General features: G+C 43.0%; 1 protein-coding gene across 8 annotated transcripts in view; it reads right to left on the reverse strand.

The window, feature by feature from the left end:
- LOC147009144 (uncharacterized) overlaps positions 1-18,626 on the reverse strand; it is a 73,288-nt gene that overhangs the window by 9,881 nt on the left and 44,781 nt on the right. For all 8 annotated transcript variants that reach the window (XM_085862793.1, XM_085862799.1, XM_085862798.1 and 5 more), the window contains 4 exons: positions 15,519-15,581; positions 14,647-14,706; positions 14,147-14,200; positions 1,454-1,582 (listed from right to left, as the gene is read on the reverse strand). In XM_085862793.1, the coding sequence (XP_085718919.1) occupies positions 1,454-1,582; positions 14,147-14,200; positions 14,647-14,706; positions 15,519-15,581 (306 nt within the window). The remainder of the gene's footprint in view (positions 1-1,453; positions 1,583-14,146; positions 14,201-14,646; positions 14,707-15,518; positions 15,582-18,626) is intronic.

Raw genomic sequence — 18,626 nt, forward strand, 5'->3', positions numbered from 1 at the left:
CGTTGGTAAATTTGGTTGGGGAACGAAGAATTGGGTCAAGAGCTGGTGTAGCTGATGGTGAGGAATGGGAAGGGCGCATCCCAGAGAAAGACTCCGGCCAAGAGGAAGAAGAGAACTCAGTTCACCAAAAAAGAACCAAGTGAAGCTCATGTGGAAGGAGGTCGAGCAAGTGTTCCACGGAGGAACTCTTGAGGCAGTTCGTGAGACAGAGATCATTGTGGTTCACCATGCAGAAGTTTTGGGACAGATCCAAGCTGGAGGAAAGGAGGTAGACCACAGTTGAGATAGGAGGATTGTGTGAGGAGGGATATTAGTAAGGTGGGCTGGTTCTGTTCTGTTCTTGCGTATGGCAGCTTGACTGCTGGGGCGCAGAAGCGCAGCTGTGCCGCTAATGCAGTGCCCCTCTACCAGTACACTGGACCTCATTTTGCTGACCTCAGAAGGATGACAGGCTGAGTCATCCCCACCTGGTGTTAATTCAGCAACCAACGGGGCTTGAACTCAGGACTCTAAGATCCTAAGCCAGCCACCCAAACCACTAAGCCCACACCAGTCTTGTAGGGGTGGTTTGAGTATCGGGAGAGTTGGCTGGGGACAGAATCTTGGTGCCACCCTTTATAAAGGGAGGAGGAGGAGGAGGAGAAAAAAAGAAGCGAGGAGGGGAAACAGGATAACGTTGAGGAGGTAGAAAATACAATATTTGGGAAGAAAGAAGCAAAACAAGGAATACGGAACAAAAGGGATGCAGAGTTTTCAAAGCGGTTGTCTGAGCAATAAGCCTCGAACAACACGAAAACAAACTTGACAAATACAGCACAACAAAGTACAATTTAACATGGAAAATTGAATGAAAACACAAACAGCAACACAAGGACGAAGACATAACAGAAAAACAGGATAAACCCAGTTCGGAAAACTTATCTTTAAGGATGTGGAAGCGGCATCTGCAGATTCCATCAACGTGTGAAAAAATCCCGAAACCAGAAGTCAAATGATGCAATAATCTTGAACGCACCTTCGATTTTCAATGGCTTGATATCAGAAGTTTAACTTCAAACTTGGATTTCTCCTCAAAACCTCAACTGATATTGAAGATTTAATAACTGATGACATTTTGGATTAATTTAACAATCTTAAAACTTTTAAAGCTTCAGGTTCCTGCTCATTGCTTCGGAAAAACTATAAAAAAAAAAAAGGTACATAAAACATGCATGGTATACAGAACAAAAGGGACAGAGTTAAAACAATAAGGTACCCTTTTACCCAGAGCTAAAACAAGCCTGTGCCTCTGTTAGTGCAACAGATGTCCTTGTTATGGAAACAAGCTTGAGTAAGTAGGAACACACTATAAGCAGCTACATCCCTTGATATGATGTAGAACTTAAGGATTTCATCGTTCAGTGAATAAAACAAGTAGAGCTGTGCTGCGTGTTCTGTGTACGGCTCTCCTTACCTTCAAGCAGTCGAGGAGCATTCTTAATCTCCCTGGGAGGAGAATCACAAGGTTCGTGCTTTACACACTCATTTCCGAGAGCATCTTGGGAAGTCTGAGAGAAGTCACTTTGAAAAATTTCTGTCTTCACTGGAAATGAATACAAAAAAAAACAAGAATTGAAATGAAATGGTCAAACCTCTACAACACGATGAACAAGAAAATAATCAAGAAGTTTGGCAATAAAATGTTACTCTGCTTAAGCTACGAAATGCCAACCAACATCGAGCAATAATATAAAAAGGAATGAAAATCTAAAAATTTCAAATAAATCCAGATTTTGATACCTTTCACTAATTGAAAGAAAATAAGTAACAACAAAAAAAACTTCTTAATCATGAAAGAAAGCAAATTCAAACATGGAAATCAATCTGATCATGAATGTCACCAGAAAGTCTTTATTAAACAAAAAAAAGTAGTTGTTGTTGCTTGTACGACTACATTGCTTGATAGCAATTCGTAATTCAACAAACAGAACTTAACTTTATAAACTTAACAGCTTTTGTTCATATTGTTACGGCTGTGGAAATTCGCAGAGCACCATATAGGTCCTTAGATCAGTTATGTCGATAAGTTTGTGTTCAGATAGATTTTGGACCAACCGCCATTACTACCACCACAAAGCGCCACCAACCACAACAACCACGATCACCACAACCACCTTCTCGTCAACCGCCAACGAACAGCCGCCTTCACAACAACCACCTAAACCACCACCGCCCAACAACACCACCCTCACGATCACCAGCCACACCACCCTCACGACCACCACAAACGCCAGCCACACCACCATCAAAGACCACCACAAAACGCCAACCACACCACCACCGCATTTCCACCTCAGCACGGTTGCGAGAAGCCTGGCATTCATCGGGGGAGAACGGACGATGGCCTCACCCCTCCCCCCAACGACAAACACGTGCGGAAAAGACGAAAGCTATGGAAACAAAAGAAAGGCCCCGATTCGGCGAGGAAAACGCCCTGCTTCTGGAAGTTTCCAGCGCGTGCTGGAAGAGGGGGGCGGAAGGGAGGGGCGAGGCGCCGTGAAGATAAAAGAGCGCGCTGAACGCAAGGTCGAGGGCTCTGTTGGAGGTTGTTGGGTGTGGAGGAGAAAAAAAAGTGTTGTGTCGGAGTTGTGGGCAGTGTGTGGAGCCGCGGTGAGGAGCTGGAGAGAGAGGAGCACAGCGGAGCCAAGGCACGCGGCCTGCCGGACCGTGCCGAACCGTGGATCGTGGGAGAGGGTACATCGAGGGTCGCCCTCGCGAGTCACCACGAGGGACAAGGTAGCCAGCCCTATCTCTCGGAGCCTTTGCCGATTGCAAACTGCATGCGTGTCTTGCCTTGCTTGATCACATGACGGCATGACTGCATATGTGCCGCTTATTCAATAAATGTGCTTGTTCAAATGTTAACCCGTTCGTTGCGTCCTTTTCCCTAATTGAACTGCCGTTCTGCATTCGGAATATAGTTGGTTTTTAAATAGCCGATAAAGTGATCGGGTCCAACGGGGCTGCGCGATAAATACCCCGCTCGGTTATCCCAAAACGAAGAGAGCTGCTTAAGCGGCTCGTTTCCAAGCAGCCCCGTTGAAGTACAGTCTCTCGGTAGTCTGTCCGCGCGATTAATTAGGTATATCGACAATTCGGCGATTGACCCTGTAGCGCGGGTAGAATATTGACTAGGCTGTGGTGTGCTTTAAACCACACCCATGGCTGGTTTTCGGCGTTGATCCGGAAAGCCGCGACTGGATTGCACGTTCGGTGGGCGAAGCGGCCGCTATTGGTTAAATGCGGTCGCTCGCACGCCGGCGGGCGGAGATCCACAACAATATCAATTTACTGAGTGTGGTTCGCCTGCTTGTTAAGCATGACACACATAAATTGACAAATCAAAACAGAAAAAAATGGAATCAATGGTTTACTTGCTCAATGACGAGCATGTTAAACCGTTTGTGAAACCTGATACATATCAAATGGCATTTCAAAACATTCAAGCTTTACTCATAATCACTGAACACCTTTCTAATTGAAGACTAAATACAAGCTCTACTTAATGCGAGGCCTGCTGCTGGTGACTTGTAATAATATTGTCAATGCTCAGGGAGATCTTTGATAAGCAGACACACATGTCATCTTCAATGTGTAATCTTGACCTATATTTAGTTTTCTGTGCTGTCATGGCTGAAAAGCCAGCCTCACACAGGTAGCTGCTGCTGAATGGTATTAACACCTTCATTGCTGCATCATGACATACCTGGAACTCATCACCACACTGAGCCCAGAATGTTCCCAGTGGCATTTCAATGAAATGAGCTCTAAGGGTGCTATCAGATGATATGTCAATGAACTCTTCCAAGAGTTTGGATGGTGAGGTGGATGGAAGCTTTGTCTCAATGTTCTCAGGAAAGGGGTTCGCAATCCACTGGTTAGAAGCAGCATGTTCCTCTGTTAGTTCAGGAAAATAATGGTTGAATTTGTCCAACATCCCTGATGAGTGTACCGTTACCCGACTTCAAACTTTCATGATGAGTGTCCCTTTCCAGGGCATCTTGATATAGACTGGACATTTGTCTGGACCAATCCTCCGATATTTTGTCGTGTTTAGAAACTTGTGTATGTATCTCTTAACTATATGCTCAGGATAACCATTCTCACCGAGTACGTTCATGATTTTGTCAATTTCAGCAGGAAGATTACAAGGTGAACAAATACTCTGTGCTCTGTTAACCAGAATATCATCACAATCATCACGAAGGTTTGAAGTACAAATCAAACATATTGTGTCTGACACGTTTCTGGCTGTGCAACCCCGAGTAATCCTTACCTCTCACCGTTTGCTGACGTCAGTCAACAAGGATGTGCTACCCACCTCACAAACCAGCAATGTTATTTATGAGTATAAGTGCCGATGTGAAGCTCTGTACGTGGGCCGCACAACACTATGATTGGCTGATCGGATCAAACAACACGTCCCCTTGGCAATTCAAAGAAAGATTGTGAAGGTTAGAACACAACCAGTGTGGCATGTAGAAATATTCAGCAACCACCGACCACTGTACCTGCTTCATCTGCCATTCCACAGCACCTGGTTGCCAACCCTATCTGTGCAGACCAGTACAATGCAGATATGTTCAGGATATTGAGCCGAGGTCGGAGCTCGTTTCATTTACGTATGGTGGAAGCAACCTTCACCCTTACCACCGATCCAATACTATGTCATCAAAAGGAATTTGTACGATCTCTGTGTCTCTTTCAGCATGGAAAGATCAAGGGAAGGACGGTAACAAATGGTGAATGGACCTTAGGGGAAACCCATCCCCCCTCTCTCCAGGATGTGGTTGCAAACGTCAATCATCGACGAACTCTGCTCCAGCCAATGGGAGCTCGAGGTGAAGATGATGAGCCGACCAATGGGCGTTCGGATTAACCGTGACGTCATTACGGTTGAACCAATCAGCGTCTACCTTATTGAGATCTGCGTATAAAGCATGCACCTTCACTTGCTGCAATTTTTACCCTGAAGAGTGCAGCACAAAAAGCTTCGGTTACTATTATGTCGTGTTTGTTTGTATCCATATTAAAGTTCTGTAGTACCAAGCATCTGTTTAATATATATATATATATATATATATATATATATATATACATATATATATATATATATATATATATATATATATATATATACACACAATGTATATCTTCTTCTTATTCTTCTTCTTCTTCTTCTTTCGGCTGCTCCCGTTCGGGGTCGCCACAGCGGATCATCTGTATGATCCGCATAGTGATTTGGCACATGTTTTACGCCGGATGCCCTTCCTGACACAACCCTGGTCGCCTCTTACGACACAGGGATATGGTACACCTATTTTAACCGGGGCATACACCGGCCCAGTATACTGGTACTCATTTCGCCGACCTCGGAAGGATGACAGGCTGAGTCAACCCCCTGGTGTTTAATTCAGTGGCCGAACGGGGCTTGAACTCGGGACCTTTTGGATCCCAAGCCGCTGCCCGAACCACTGCGCCAACACCAGACTACATGTACAACGTATATATAGATACATATTGGCGTGGGGGTGGTCGGCCCAAGTTAACCCCCCCCCCCGACCCAAATTGTGGTGACGGGCAGTTAACACCGACCAACCTCCTGGGACAGCCGAGCGGTTCCTTATTACTAAGAGGAAGCGACACGTTGATCGACAGAAATTTTAACACATGCTCGAAGGGCAAGGCAGAGGGCAATAGGGGACGGCGAAGTACTCAGAATGGCGGACGGAAGGAGGATTACGGAGAGTGGAACGGATACACAGGGGCACTGCACCAGGACAACACAAGGGGGTTTAATGCGCAAACCCAAAACAATTACACAAATGCAATTTCTTGAAAAAAGGAATACATTTAATGAACAGACACAAATGTTTCGAAAGACAAAAATGTAAATGGAAATAATACCAATAATAAATTAATAACTCCGACGGTCGAGGCCTCGCACATGGACACAAATACAGACAAAGGGGTGACCAAAATAAAAAGAATCCCCCCCCCATCCCCTTTTTAAGTGCACTGGTATTCATCGTGGATCAGAGCTGATCCCCATCAAACCCGGAATGGAGGCGCCTCCACCATCCATGTGCACAAAATTGCGCACGTCACTCATAGCCGGGCAGACGTGCGCCAGGCAATCCACAAGCAGCTTTCCACTCGCAGGCTCCAAATGTCCCAGCCTACCTCTTTTCAAAGGTGCCGCCTGCCTCGTGCGGTCCTCACACCAACCTCGTGTGTGTGTGTGTGTGTGTGTGTGTGTGTGTGTGTGTGTGTGTGTGTGTGTGTGTGTGTGTGTGTGTGTGTTTGTGTGTGTGTGTGTTTGTGTGTGTGTGTGTTTGTGTGTGTGCACGCGCGCGCTCTGCCGAACCACAATCCCCTCATGACTTCCACAATACCCTCGTGAAATGCACCAGCCTCTCCTGCGCCTTCGATCACTCTCCTCTCTCGTCCCATGCAGTAGGAACCTCCCACGCCCTATGCAATGCGCCCTATCTCCCCTCCGCCTCTGGGGCATAGCCTGCTCACATCCAAACCCGGGAAGGCGGAGCTTCTCCTGTTTCTTGTCGTTTCAGGGACGCGTTTCCCAGCTTTACTGCCTGCCTTGTAATATAAACCAGAGGGGTGTCAAAGCCACCCAATGCTCGCCTGTTTATACATTTATCGTTTTTCGTTTTTAAAAGACTCGTCCAATAATATTTTTTATAAAGCATCGCAGTGAAGTCTGATCCGTATAATTTTAAAGCAATACAAGTCTGAAGATGACGATGGTTCACGAGCGGTATTTGACGATGTAGATTGTTTCAGAAGTCAAGGATGAGACAATGTGATAATTTTTGACCAAGTTATAAAAATGATCAACATGATGTGGTACGAGTGACAAGTTATTAGCTGCAAAATGTCGAAAACCCGGTTTCATTCAACAACTTTCAAAATTTGACCTTTGCATAACCTTTAAAGGTCACAAAACAATGTTGTGGACATTAAAATAAGGAAACAGGATATGTGCTATAGCTTATTGGAGTTAGTTCGGCTAAGAAGGTCGAAAACCCGGTTCGATTCCCACAACTTTGAAAATTTGACCTTTGTGAACTTTAAAGGTCAAAAGTCAAGGATTATGACCTTTGGTGCAAAACTTCCTCTGGAGCATTGCAGGAACAATATAACGTCATATAGGCTATATGGCATTTCGCACTCCTCGGATTATCCATACTTTGATGAAATCAGCGTAAAAACAAACTTGAAGGGGGCGCCACGGGCAAGGTGTTCGAGATAGAGCAAAATGGTTTCAAGACTTTAGGTGGGGAATGACCTCAAGATTATGCATAAAAAATATTGTCATCCTCGCTCTCAAAGTTTGGGCGGTCATATGATTTTTATGTCAAAATTTGCAATTTTCTAAGTTCGTGACCTTGTGACCTTGACCTTGGGACGAAAATGAAAAATCGAGCTCCGTGGGGCGATTCAGGTGCCATTGGGCTAACCAAATACCGAAACCCCTGCCAGATTCGACAAACCCCCTCGGAGAAGATGTAACTTGAAATCGGCTACCCCCTAAAAACACATGTTTTTTGGGCGTGGCTCCGCCCATAATCGGCGCAGCTTGCCCATTCTCAGGAAAACACAACTCAATCATGATATAAACCTCCCACCAAAATTTTATCAGGATCGGATCAAAACCCACGGAGCTACGCTCGGGACAGACAGAAAGACAGACAGACAAGCCCGTAGGTGGACATGGGTAGTCGACTACCCAAAATAACCTGACGCGATGGGTCCGTTCGATGGGGAATGACCTGAGGATGAAGCACAAGAAAATTAATGATTCCAGCTTCAAGGGTTAATGCTGCAGATTGTTTTTTTCGTTAAAATACCCCCACATTTAGAGGTTTTTCCGCCATTGCTTGGCAACGGAGGGGTCCATGTCAACGGTTCTTTCTCACACATAACTAGGACATACCATGAACCTACCATATATTTCATGTATATCTGACTCATAGTCTCTGAGATATAACGAACTTCTTTTTTTTATTGTTTTCGACCAGGGTTCATTCAGTCTATCTTCTCCGACAGTTTTCATTGGATCCGGCTGGAAATTTTTGCTAATATGGCTGAATATACTGCCCACAGTCGCTCATGGCCCGATTTTTGATTTTCGAAAAAATATATTTTTTAGGATTTTTCAAAAATTTCAAAGTTCCGTTACTGGGCAACGCATGGGTCCATAGCAACGGTTCTCATTTGCACACAACTAGGTCATGGTATGAACCTACCAACCAAGTTTCATTGAAATCGCCATTGTATTAACAGAGCACTGGACCGAACAGACAGACAGACAAATAAGCCGGTAGACGGCCATGGGTCGTCGACTACCCAATAGAACCTGACACGATGGGCCCGTTCGATGGGGAATGACCTGAGGATTAAGCACAAGAAAATTCATGATTCTAGCTTCAAGGGTTAATGCTGCAGATTGTTTTTTTTCGTTAAAATACCCCCACATTTAGAGGTTTTTCGGCTGTTGCAAGGCAACAGAGGGGTCCGTAGCAACGGTTCTTTCTCACACATAACTAGGACATACCAGGAACCTTCCATACCAGTTTCATGTATATCTGACTCATAATCTCTGAGATATAACGAACTTCATTTTTTTATTGTTTTCGACTAGGGTTCATTCAAAGTCTATCTTCTCCGACAGTTTTCATAGGATCCGGCTGGAAATTTTTGACAATATGGCTGAATGTACTGCCCACAGTCGCTCGTGGCCCGATTTTTGATTTTCGAAAAAATTAATTTTTTATGATTTTTCAAAATTTTCAAAGTCCTAGGCAACGCTAGGCAATGGTGGTGTCCATAGCAACAGTTCTCATTTGCACACAACTAGGTCATGGTATGAACCTTCCAACCAAGTTTCATCGAAATCACCATTGTATTAACGGAGCACTGGACCGAACAGAGGGACAGACAGACAAACATATCGATGGAAATACTGATAATAAGGGTAGAACAAATTTCTAAAAAAAAATTTTGGGAATTTTTTTTTTTTTCGACTGGATCGACTACCCAACAAGCCGGTAGGCGACATAGCTGCTCGCTCTAGATGGAAAGCTGGCCGACGCGACTAGCCGATATTCATGTACATGCTATCAATCAATTTAGCACAATAAATATGATTATCACAGCCCTCTTAGTTTGTGCCCAGAAACCCGCCTTGTGAAATTTCAGGCATGTTTCCAAAGAGACTCTAACAAATGGCAGCCCTGGTAATTCCATTGATGTATTCGCTAAAGATTTTATTTTTTTATATGATGCTGTAAGACATTCTCCTTGGGCACAAAAAACAGGTCCCTCGGAGGTCCAGTTTCGGAGGTATTGATTTTTTGTACAGTCCACAATAAGTGTACGATGTACGATAAAGTACTTCAGCTGTTGCTAAAGGCCCTGTCACACCTTGACGATTTAGCCAGCGTATGCCTAACGTATGCAAATTTGGCTAAAACGCTGGCACTCATCGAATACATTATGGGTAAGTTTGTATACATTAAGAGCACGCTGAAGCATGCTGGCATACGTCGTAGTTTTCTGGCATATGTCGTCATACGCCGAGTACATCGAGAAATTTTCGGCATGTTGAAAATTTCTCGACGTACTCGGCGTATGATACACGTTCCGCATACACTGGCATAAGTTGTAGGCACGTTACGCGATCGTTGACACACGTCGACACACGTTACTTGTACATTACTCATAAGTCGAAACACGTCAAGGTAATGGTTAGCGTCAGTGTTCTAGACTCCCTGTTTTTTTTGTTTTTTTTTCCTTCGGTATGACGGTGATGTTGACACTTCGATTTCTAGTGCGGTTATAATATAATATAATATAATTAATAGGCTGCCGCTCAACGATTTAAATCATAACCGCACTAGAAATCGAAGTGTCAACATCACCGTCATACCGAAGGAAAAAAAAAAAAAAAAACAGGGAGTCTAGAACACTGACGCTAACCATTACCTTGATGTGTTTCGACTTATGAGTAACGTACAAGTAACGTGTGTCGACGTGTGTCGACGTGTGTCAACGATCGCGTAACGTGCCTACAACTTATGCCAGCATATGCGGAACGTGTGTCATACGCCGAGTACGTCGAGAAATTTTCAACATGCTGAAAATTTCTCGACGTACTCGGCGTATGACGACGTATGCCAGCATACTACGACGTATGCCAGCGTGCTCTTAACGTATACAAAACTTATCCATAACGTGTTTGACGTGCGCCAGCTTCGTTCGGCAAATTTTTCATACGTCGGCATACGCTGGCTAAAACGTCAAGGTGTGGCAGCGGCTTCACACTTCGATGTCTAGTACGGTTATGATTCGAATCGTCGAGCCGCAGCCTATGAATATAGCCTACGCCACGTGATCGTCGGCGATATGCTGCCGCGCTATGCATAAGTTGGACAATCGTTGGGCATAGGTTGTGAACGCCGACAACACGCTCAGCATTCGTTGGCATAAGTTATCTATATGTGATTGAAACGTTCTGTGTACGTTACTAATACGTTATGCATACGTCCAACACATTATTACACGCCCAAAACTTAAAAAAAACATCAATAGTTCAGTGTACACCAGTGTTTTACATACATTTTGAGACCTTGCCATACGCTGGCTAAAACGTCAAGGTGTGACAGGGCCCTAAGCAAGGGAGGTATGCATAGCAACCATTCATTTTTTTGTACATGCTAGCCACATTGTACACATTTCACCCAAGTTTCATCAAAATCAGACTCTTTCTCTTAGAGATATTCGCAATTAACTGTTTCTGAAATGTTCAACATGTACTCGCCCAAAACCTATCTCCTCCTACAAATATTTTTTGTTAGGGCTGCAAATTGGCATGAAGGAAGCTTGATAGATTGCGCACAGAACTCTAAGCTTCGATTTTTCCATTTAAAAAAAAAAAATTCGATTTTTTGACCACTTTAAAGGGCCGTTGCTATGTCGTTGCTTGGGCCCAGGGTCTCATATTCGAAAGCACACGATTCCCAGAAATATTAGTCCTTCCTACCAAATTTCATTGGAATCGGTTGAGTGGTTTAGCCCGGAGGCTTGACCAAAGTTTCGCGGAGAGACAGACAGATGGAAATGTCCAGAATAAGGGTGCTCTCAGGGCAGCCAACATATCGACGGAAATACTGATAATAAGGGTAGGAAAAAAAAAATCTCAATTTTTTTTTTCGACTAGATCGACTACCCAACAGGGACACACACCCATAACGAATATAGTAGTCACTTACTGACTCGTGAACCAATATGTATTTGTATATTGTAATCAGTAAAAAAGTGTGGTAGATCACAACATTAGAAAGGAAATAACTTGCACCAAAAACTTTAACATTTTCACGCTCACGCTGATGCTGATGCTCACGCTGAAGGTATCGCTATCGGTCTCTGTTCTTCGAACAGGCGAGCTAAAAACAGGGAAAAATCACTGGGGGACTTATTTTTACTCTCTGGGCTAATTAACACCGCACCACCCCTCGTGTGGTGACACGTAACACTTAAGCTCACAGATTCCCTCACTTAGTTCCATCGTCATGCTTCTACTCGTCCACGGTCCAAGCAACTCTACACAATGTTAAACTTCCTCATTAAATTCTTACATCTACCCCCACAACAACAACAATATATATAAATCTATCTATCTATATGTATATATATATGTGTATATAGATATATATATATATATATATATATATATATATATATATATATATATATATATATATATATATATATATATATATATATATATATATATATGTATATATATATATATATATGTATATATATATGTGTATGTATATATGTGTGTATATATATATGTATATATAAATATATATGTCTATATATATATATATATATATATATATATATATATATATATATATATATATATATATATATATATATATATATATATATATATATATATTGTTGTGGTTGACGAAATTCGCAAACCACCATTCAGGTCCCTTAGGTGAGATATCTCTGTAAGTATATGTGTAGTTAGGCCCAAACCCGTTGTTTAGAGGGAATAAATGTCATTCATTCGGGCTGCGACCCCTCTAGATAGCCGTTTTTCTTTTACTATCTTTATTTTGGACCAGCCGCCATTACTACCATTACTACCACCACCAACCACGTCTCAACAGCCATTACACAACAACCACCAACCGCAACGCCGCTTCACAACAACAACGCCAACAGCCACGACCTTTACCGTCACAACTCGCCCTCGCAACCATCGCATCACCGTCATTCCCGCGCCGCTTGTGGGCACCGATACTGGACTCGTGCAGGGCGCGCACCGAGCATCGGGTGCAAAGGCACCAGCCTTTCCGAAGCAATCGGATCAAAAACGACTCACGCCCACTTCTGTTCCGTCCTATCGGCGAGCGTGGGGCGATTTGGCCCCGCCTCCAGGTGCGTCGGAGTAATATCGCTATATGCAGATTCATGGATCAAAAAGCATTCACGCCCACTTTTCCTCGGTCCAATGGGGAGCCAGCCAGAGGTAAAAGGGTCGAAGGTGAAAGAGCGAAGCCACGGGGGGCTATAAAGGGCCGCGTTCGCTCGCCAAAAAGGCAGTCAAGGAGAAGTTGAGTTGGGAAAAGGAGTAGTAGGAGTCAGTCAAGTTCAGTTCGGAGTTGAGTTGGGAAGAGCCAGTCAAGAGAGGAGTCGGAGAAGGCAGTTGGACGGAGCTGTGGAGAGTTGGAGAGGTGGCGGCGGCGAAGGCAGTCGAGGGGGTGCTCGTGTCAGAGTCGGGGAGCTGCGGAGAGGAGAGGCCGGCAACGCGACCGAGGTCGTGGTGGAGACGCTCGTCGCGGGACCCGAGCCAGGGAGATATCCTCCTTCCCCCGAGCATCAACAACCCCCTCCTGTTTCCCCCCGCGCTGAGATAGTGCGAGAAGGGGGCCCCGTTCCCACCCCATTCCAGACACTGTCCGCGAGGCCCGCGGAGTCGGGGCGCCACCGCCATTTTGCGGCTCATCATCAGACGGGTAGGCCCGACGCGGTCTCGGCCCCAGGCCCGTCTGCCCCTATCATCCTTGAGGGTGGGCCTTTTCTTTTGCTTTGAGTATATGTGTTGTCGGCGCCGTCTGTGAAGTAAAACTGTATAAGTGTTGCCGTGTGCTCGGTAGTCGGTGGTATATCTGCATTGTGTTTTGCTTTTACATTTGCTTTTTGTGTATTATTGTGTGTTTCTTCTTCTTTTACATTTGCTTTTGGTGTAATTGTATATGTGTGCTTTCCGTTCATCGCGAAATAAATGTGCTTTATGTTGAACTGTTTTCCCGTTTCGCTTCGTCTTTTCCTTTATTGAATCTCCATCTTACTTCACGTAAAGGGTTGGTCGTGGGCTAAAACGCCCGATAATTAATCGAACCGTCCAGGTTGACGATAACACCGCTCGGTTATCCCGATAGTACGGAACGGGTCGCTTAAAGTGGCCCGTGTCCGAAGTCGACCTGCGGCGAGGTGCGATCGCCCGGTCTACCCTCCGTGTGGGTACTTAGGTAGGTCGAATTTGGCGAGCAACCCTATCCCACGCGGGGGGCCGATTGGCACGATCGTGGTGAGGCCGACAGGCCCACCCGTGACTAGTTCCCGGCGTTAGTCCGAGAGGGTCACGACGGGATTGTCCGTCCGGTGGGCGACGTGCCGCGATTCGAGTTACGTGGCCGTTCGCACGCCGGCAGGCGCGAATCCGCAACAATATATGTGTATATACATATATACATATATACATATATATATATATATATATATATATATATATATATATATATATATATATATATATATATATATATCAACAATATAATGGTAAGATCTCATCCAATGAACAGTGTGTTTGCACATTACATTTAGTCGATGTGGAGAAAGTCTTTCCTGGACTTATGTCTTGAAAAAGTTTCTGGCTGTTAAGAAATAGCAAGTCAAGCTATTTCCCAAGAGAGAGAAAAAAAAAAGAAGCAAATGTCACCTCAAGTGTGTTTTTTAACACCCTATATACTACATGGAGATTGAAAGTCGAAATACTTACTTCTTGTGGACCAATGCATAAGTTCAGGATCAACCCTCAGCTTCCCATCAACATCTGTAACAACAAAGTGATCCCATTGTATCTTGATGTTATCTCACATTAATGGGATTGTAAGTTCGTAACCAACTGATTCTATCATAACCGTCGATGCATGAACGTTTCTCACAGATATTGACAAATATGATGATATTTAAATGTGTTGAATGAATTTGGTTTATGAGAAACACCAGCTTCCTCGATTTTATTTATTTATTTATTGTCCATGACCCGACCCTGGGTACCACCAGGACGTAAGCAAAATTTGGTGGTGATTAGCCTAGCCTTGTTTTGACCATGATTTTCAGACACAACCACTTTTATATAGTAGGATTAAGTAGCTGGGTATTTAAATTGTTTCACGGCCTCAAAGGAACAACTCAAGGGAAACAACAAGCTCCCATACAATGTACACTCGTCAATGTCTGTCAATGGGACAAGCAGAATGTTGTTGTGGTTCCGACCTTTGTCTTGAAGGGATGATCCACCTACGAACTCAGACTTCACCTTCACTTTAACAAAATCTGAAACAAAAATATCTCATTAAAATTAAACAATGGCATGGCTGAATCAAAAGACATTAAAAAAAACAAAAAACATTTATCACAAGAAAGACGTTTAAACAAAAAAAAAAAAGAGAGAAATTAAAAAACTCCAGAGGTGCTTATTAGAACACAAACCCACATCCAGCAGTGCTGGATATTACTATTAAAAGTGTCATTTTGGGGATTTTGTTAAAATAGATAAATAGAGAATTAAACAGATGGGAATACACACTAAAGGCTTACATTGCATCTTTACAGATCCAATCATTACGTCATGGCACTGTTGTTCTGAAAAACTTCTGATGACAACTGAGTTTATTGTGATAAATCATGGCAATAAATAAACTCAGCACATGTGCCTGAAACCTGATACACAATAGCTACACCCCAAGAATAACAATGATTTTTGTGTTTACCTTTTTACAGCCACAGGTCATCAGATACTGTAGTTGGTAGTTAATGTCCGCAGGCCCGGGTTTTAAACATCTCCCATCCCGACGCACCGCCAATCACAAAAAATAAATATATAAATATTCAGGATGTCCTGGAAAATGTTCAGGTTGCATATTGATATCATTACCGTTTGGAATATGATTGATATTCCTGAATTGTATAAACTCAAGTAAACAGGATTTTCATTCATAACTTGATGACACCAAACTTGATGGACATTTGGACTTTGGGAGAAATAACAAGTACCGGATATACTGCTGAAAAGTGTACTCTGGATTGGAACATCATCATCATAAACTATGAAACTACAACATCAACAACGTGTTTATGGTTCAAACCTTCATCTTGAGGGAACGAATTACCAACAAACTCGGACTTCACCTTCAGTTTCAAAATAAAATCTGAAACAAAAACAATCAATTTAAACAAAAGTGTTAAATTTTAAACTAAAAGATCCATCAAAACCCCTTGTTACAAATATATCATTAACAAGTACTCCCTTTACAATCTCAACGATATATTTTGTAACATTTTAGAGTCTGAGTGGAGCACGTACACACACGCCGCGTTTATCTACCGAAGAATTGCGAAATGGTCATAAGCCGAGTTTGAAATGCAGGAGCGAACCGAATCATGTGATCATGATGTCCGTCCAGGTAGAAAGAGACCCGGTTACCCGACACATTAAATCTGCATTATAAAAGGCGCCGTGTTTGTCATGCTATAACTTGAGAATGGATTAACAGATTTTAATGAATCCAACGACGGTGGATTCAGGGAACTCCCGGAAAAGTTTGTGATGCAAAATAAATAAATATCGGTTTGTGCATGGCTATACATGGTGTTACGCAACCGCCCCAGTCTTCCATAACTCCAGCAAGGCAGTAGGTTCGTCGAGAAGCAAGCCAGCCAGCAGATAAGATCGACCAGCAGAGATACAGGCTGCGGTGATGCAGTTCATCTGGCGATGCAACTGGTTCATGTGCAGGGCTATGGTTAGCATGCAACACTCTCGACACCCTCTTTGCTGTTTGAGCCTGGTCTGTGAAATGAACTTCAGCTTGGATGTGCCGCACACCCAGCTGTAGCTTCTCTCATAGTTCACATCGTGTTCTCCTCCTGCTTTTCGGACACTCAGTTGGCTGTTTATTGCATCTTATACAAGGTAACTCCGAGGCCTGGCGTCAAGGTGTCTGCATGCTCTTTAGAGAGGTGCTTGTACGTGGCCCGGATCTGCAGGTCTCGTAATACTTCTTTCTCCCAGTCCATTTCTCTTTCTTGTGGGAGTATAGCTGTCATGTTATTCAGACATTTTAGCCTAATCACAGCTTTGCTCAAAGTAATACTGACATTCCTGTACTCTGTGGGCTTGAGATCCGAGGATCCCGAGTTCAAATCATGCTCAGCTGTTGAATTTATGCCAGGTGGGGTTGACTCTACCTGTCTTCCTTCCGAGGTCGGCAGAATGAGTGCCAGCTTGCTGGTATCCTGTGTCTGAGTGGCGACCCATCCAGGATTGCGCCCAATAACCAAGGAGACTGCTTAGGCAGCACTAACGCTCCGCACAGAGTATGGTCCCAATGGATGGATGGATGGATGCACTCTAACCAGTGCCACATATGCATGCAGCTGTCTGTATGAGCACCGTTTCTGACAGTGTAAACCTCAACAACATTTCCAATTATGTGGTCCATATTATTGATCCGTAACAATAAAAAGAAAAATAATCCTTATGAAGAATAATATATATATATATATATATATATATATATATATATATATATATATATATATATATATATATATATATATATATTGTGTTGTCAAAAGAAAACATGTGCAACATTTTTGAAGGAGATACAAAGTTGAAATGCACTTTCAAATTGATTTTAAATGCTTTTAAAGGAGTAAGAAGCATTTATATTTAATGTAGATCAAGTTTGGAGATACTGAGAAAAGAGGGGGGGGCAAGGGGTGGGGAAACATTGAACCAGAAGCAGAAGGAAATTCAAGTATAAATGAGAATCATTATGGAGTGAAAAGTAAAGTTTTTTTTTTTTGAAGCGAAAAAACGAAATATGATGACGTTTAGTACGTAGAAGCAAGATACGTAGGAAGAAGAAAACAAAATGCATGGAGACAAAGAATTTTCACACTTTCTATCTGAGGATAGGCCATGTCAGGCCTTGAACATAATGAAACGAAACGAAAGGAAAAGCAAAAACAACAAAGTAATTATCATGAAATATTGCATGGGATACGACAACAACACCGAGACAAGACGTAACAACATGAAAACACGACGAATCCGGTTCAGAAAACTGAGCTTTATGAGGTGGTAGTATCCCTTGTGATATCCCTGAGCCCACCACACTGTTCTCATCCTCACTCCTCCCTCAATTAAATCAAATCGTTTTGACAGATTTATTTAATCTGGTGTTGGTGTGCCACAGTTATGACGAGCCGAATGTCCTCCTCCTGTGCCAACTTTCCTTGTTATGATGCATACCCCATGAAGTTTCGTTTTGTTTGTTTGTACAATAAGTCGCTTAACGCTGCTCCTTAAAATGCTGATTCATTATGGACCTTTGTCTTGGAGAAAACTATTACGTTAAAAAAAATGAAGACGAGAAAGCATCTGAAAATGCAAAGCCTGTCCGCTGCCGCTTTGTGTTCAAACTTACAAGGTAATCAGACGCAGGTGGAGGCCATTCAGCCCATCATGTCTGCACGACATCAACACCAGCACTAAGTTATCAACACAAGATTCAAAGAAGAAAATGCAATTTTTTTTTTTTTAGTGTTTTTTAAATTTGTGAATTTATTTTAAGTTTTTGGAGTTTTTGTAGTTTTTTTGGGGGGTGGGGGAGGATTTTTATGCAAATATACAGTATATTGTTTTCTTTCCCCCAGGGGAGGGGGCATGGGCTTTGTTAAAAACACAACATCAACCACACAACACCCCTTGATGAGACCCCACTAGCAGCACTCCGTACACATGCACACAATCACCCATCGATGCTCAAACTACCTAAAAGTCCTGCCAACATCCCTATAAAAGACTTCTTCTTCCGTGTGCTAAACATGACAAAAACAACGAAAACATGTTTTTACAATTTTAGGCAATCTTGACCTTTTGATCTGAAAAAAAACAACACAAAACAATCAGCTTCTAGCTTTTGATTTATGAATCAATGCAGTGACCCAACATGCTGATTCTTAAAATTTCAGGTGAATTGAATGAAAATTGATGATTTTATGTGACGCTGACCTTTGACCTTTTGACTAAATTATCAATATTTGTCTTCTCCATATTATAATAATAAAGCTTTGTTAAAAATTGGATGACGACAACTCTAATGGTTTACAGTGTACACACACTGTTTTCCACTGTGCTGGGGGAAGGGCTAAACACGCAGCACTCCCTGAGCCAATCAGTGCTGTGT

The sequence above is a fragment of the Eptatretus burgeri genome, chromosome 17 (assembly GCF_056783735.1).
Source record: "Eptatretus burgeri isolate ZD-2024b chromosome 17, Ebu_testis_v1, whole genome shotgun sequence".
Lineage (NCBI taxonomy): Eukaryota > Metazoa > Chordata > Myxini > Myxiniformes > Myxinidae > Eptatretus > Eptatretus burgeri.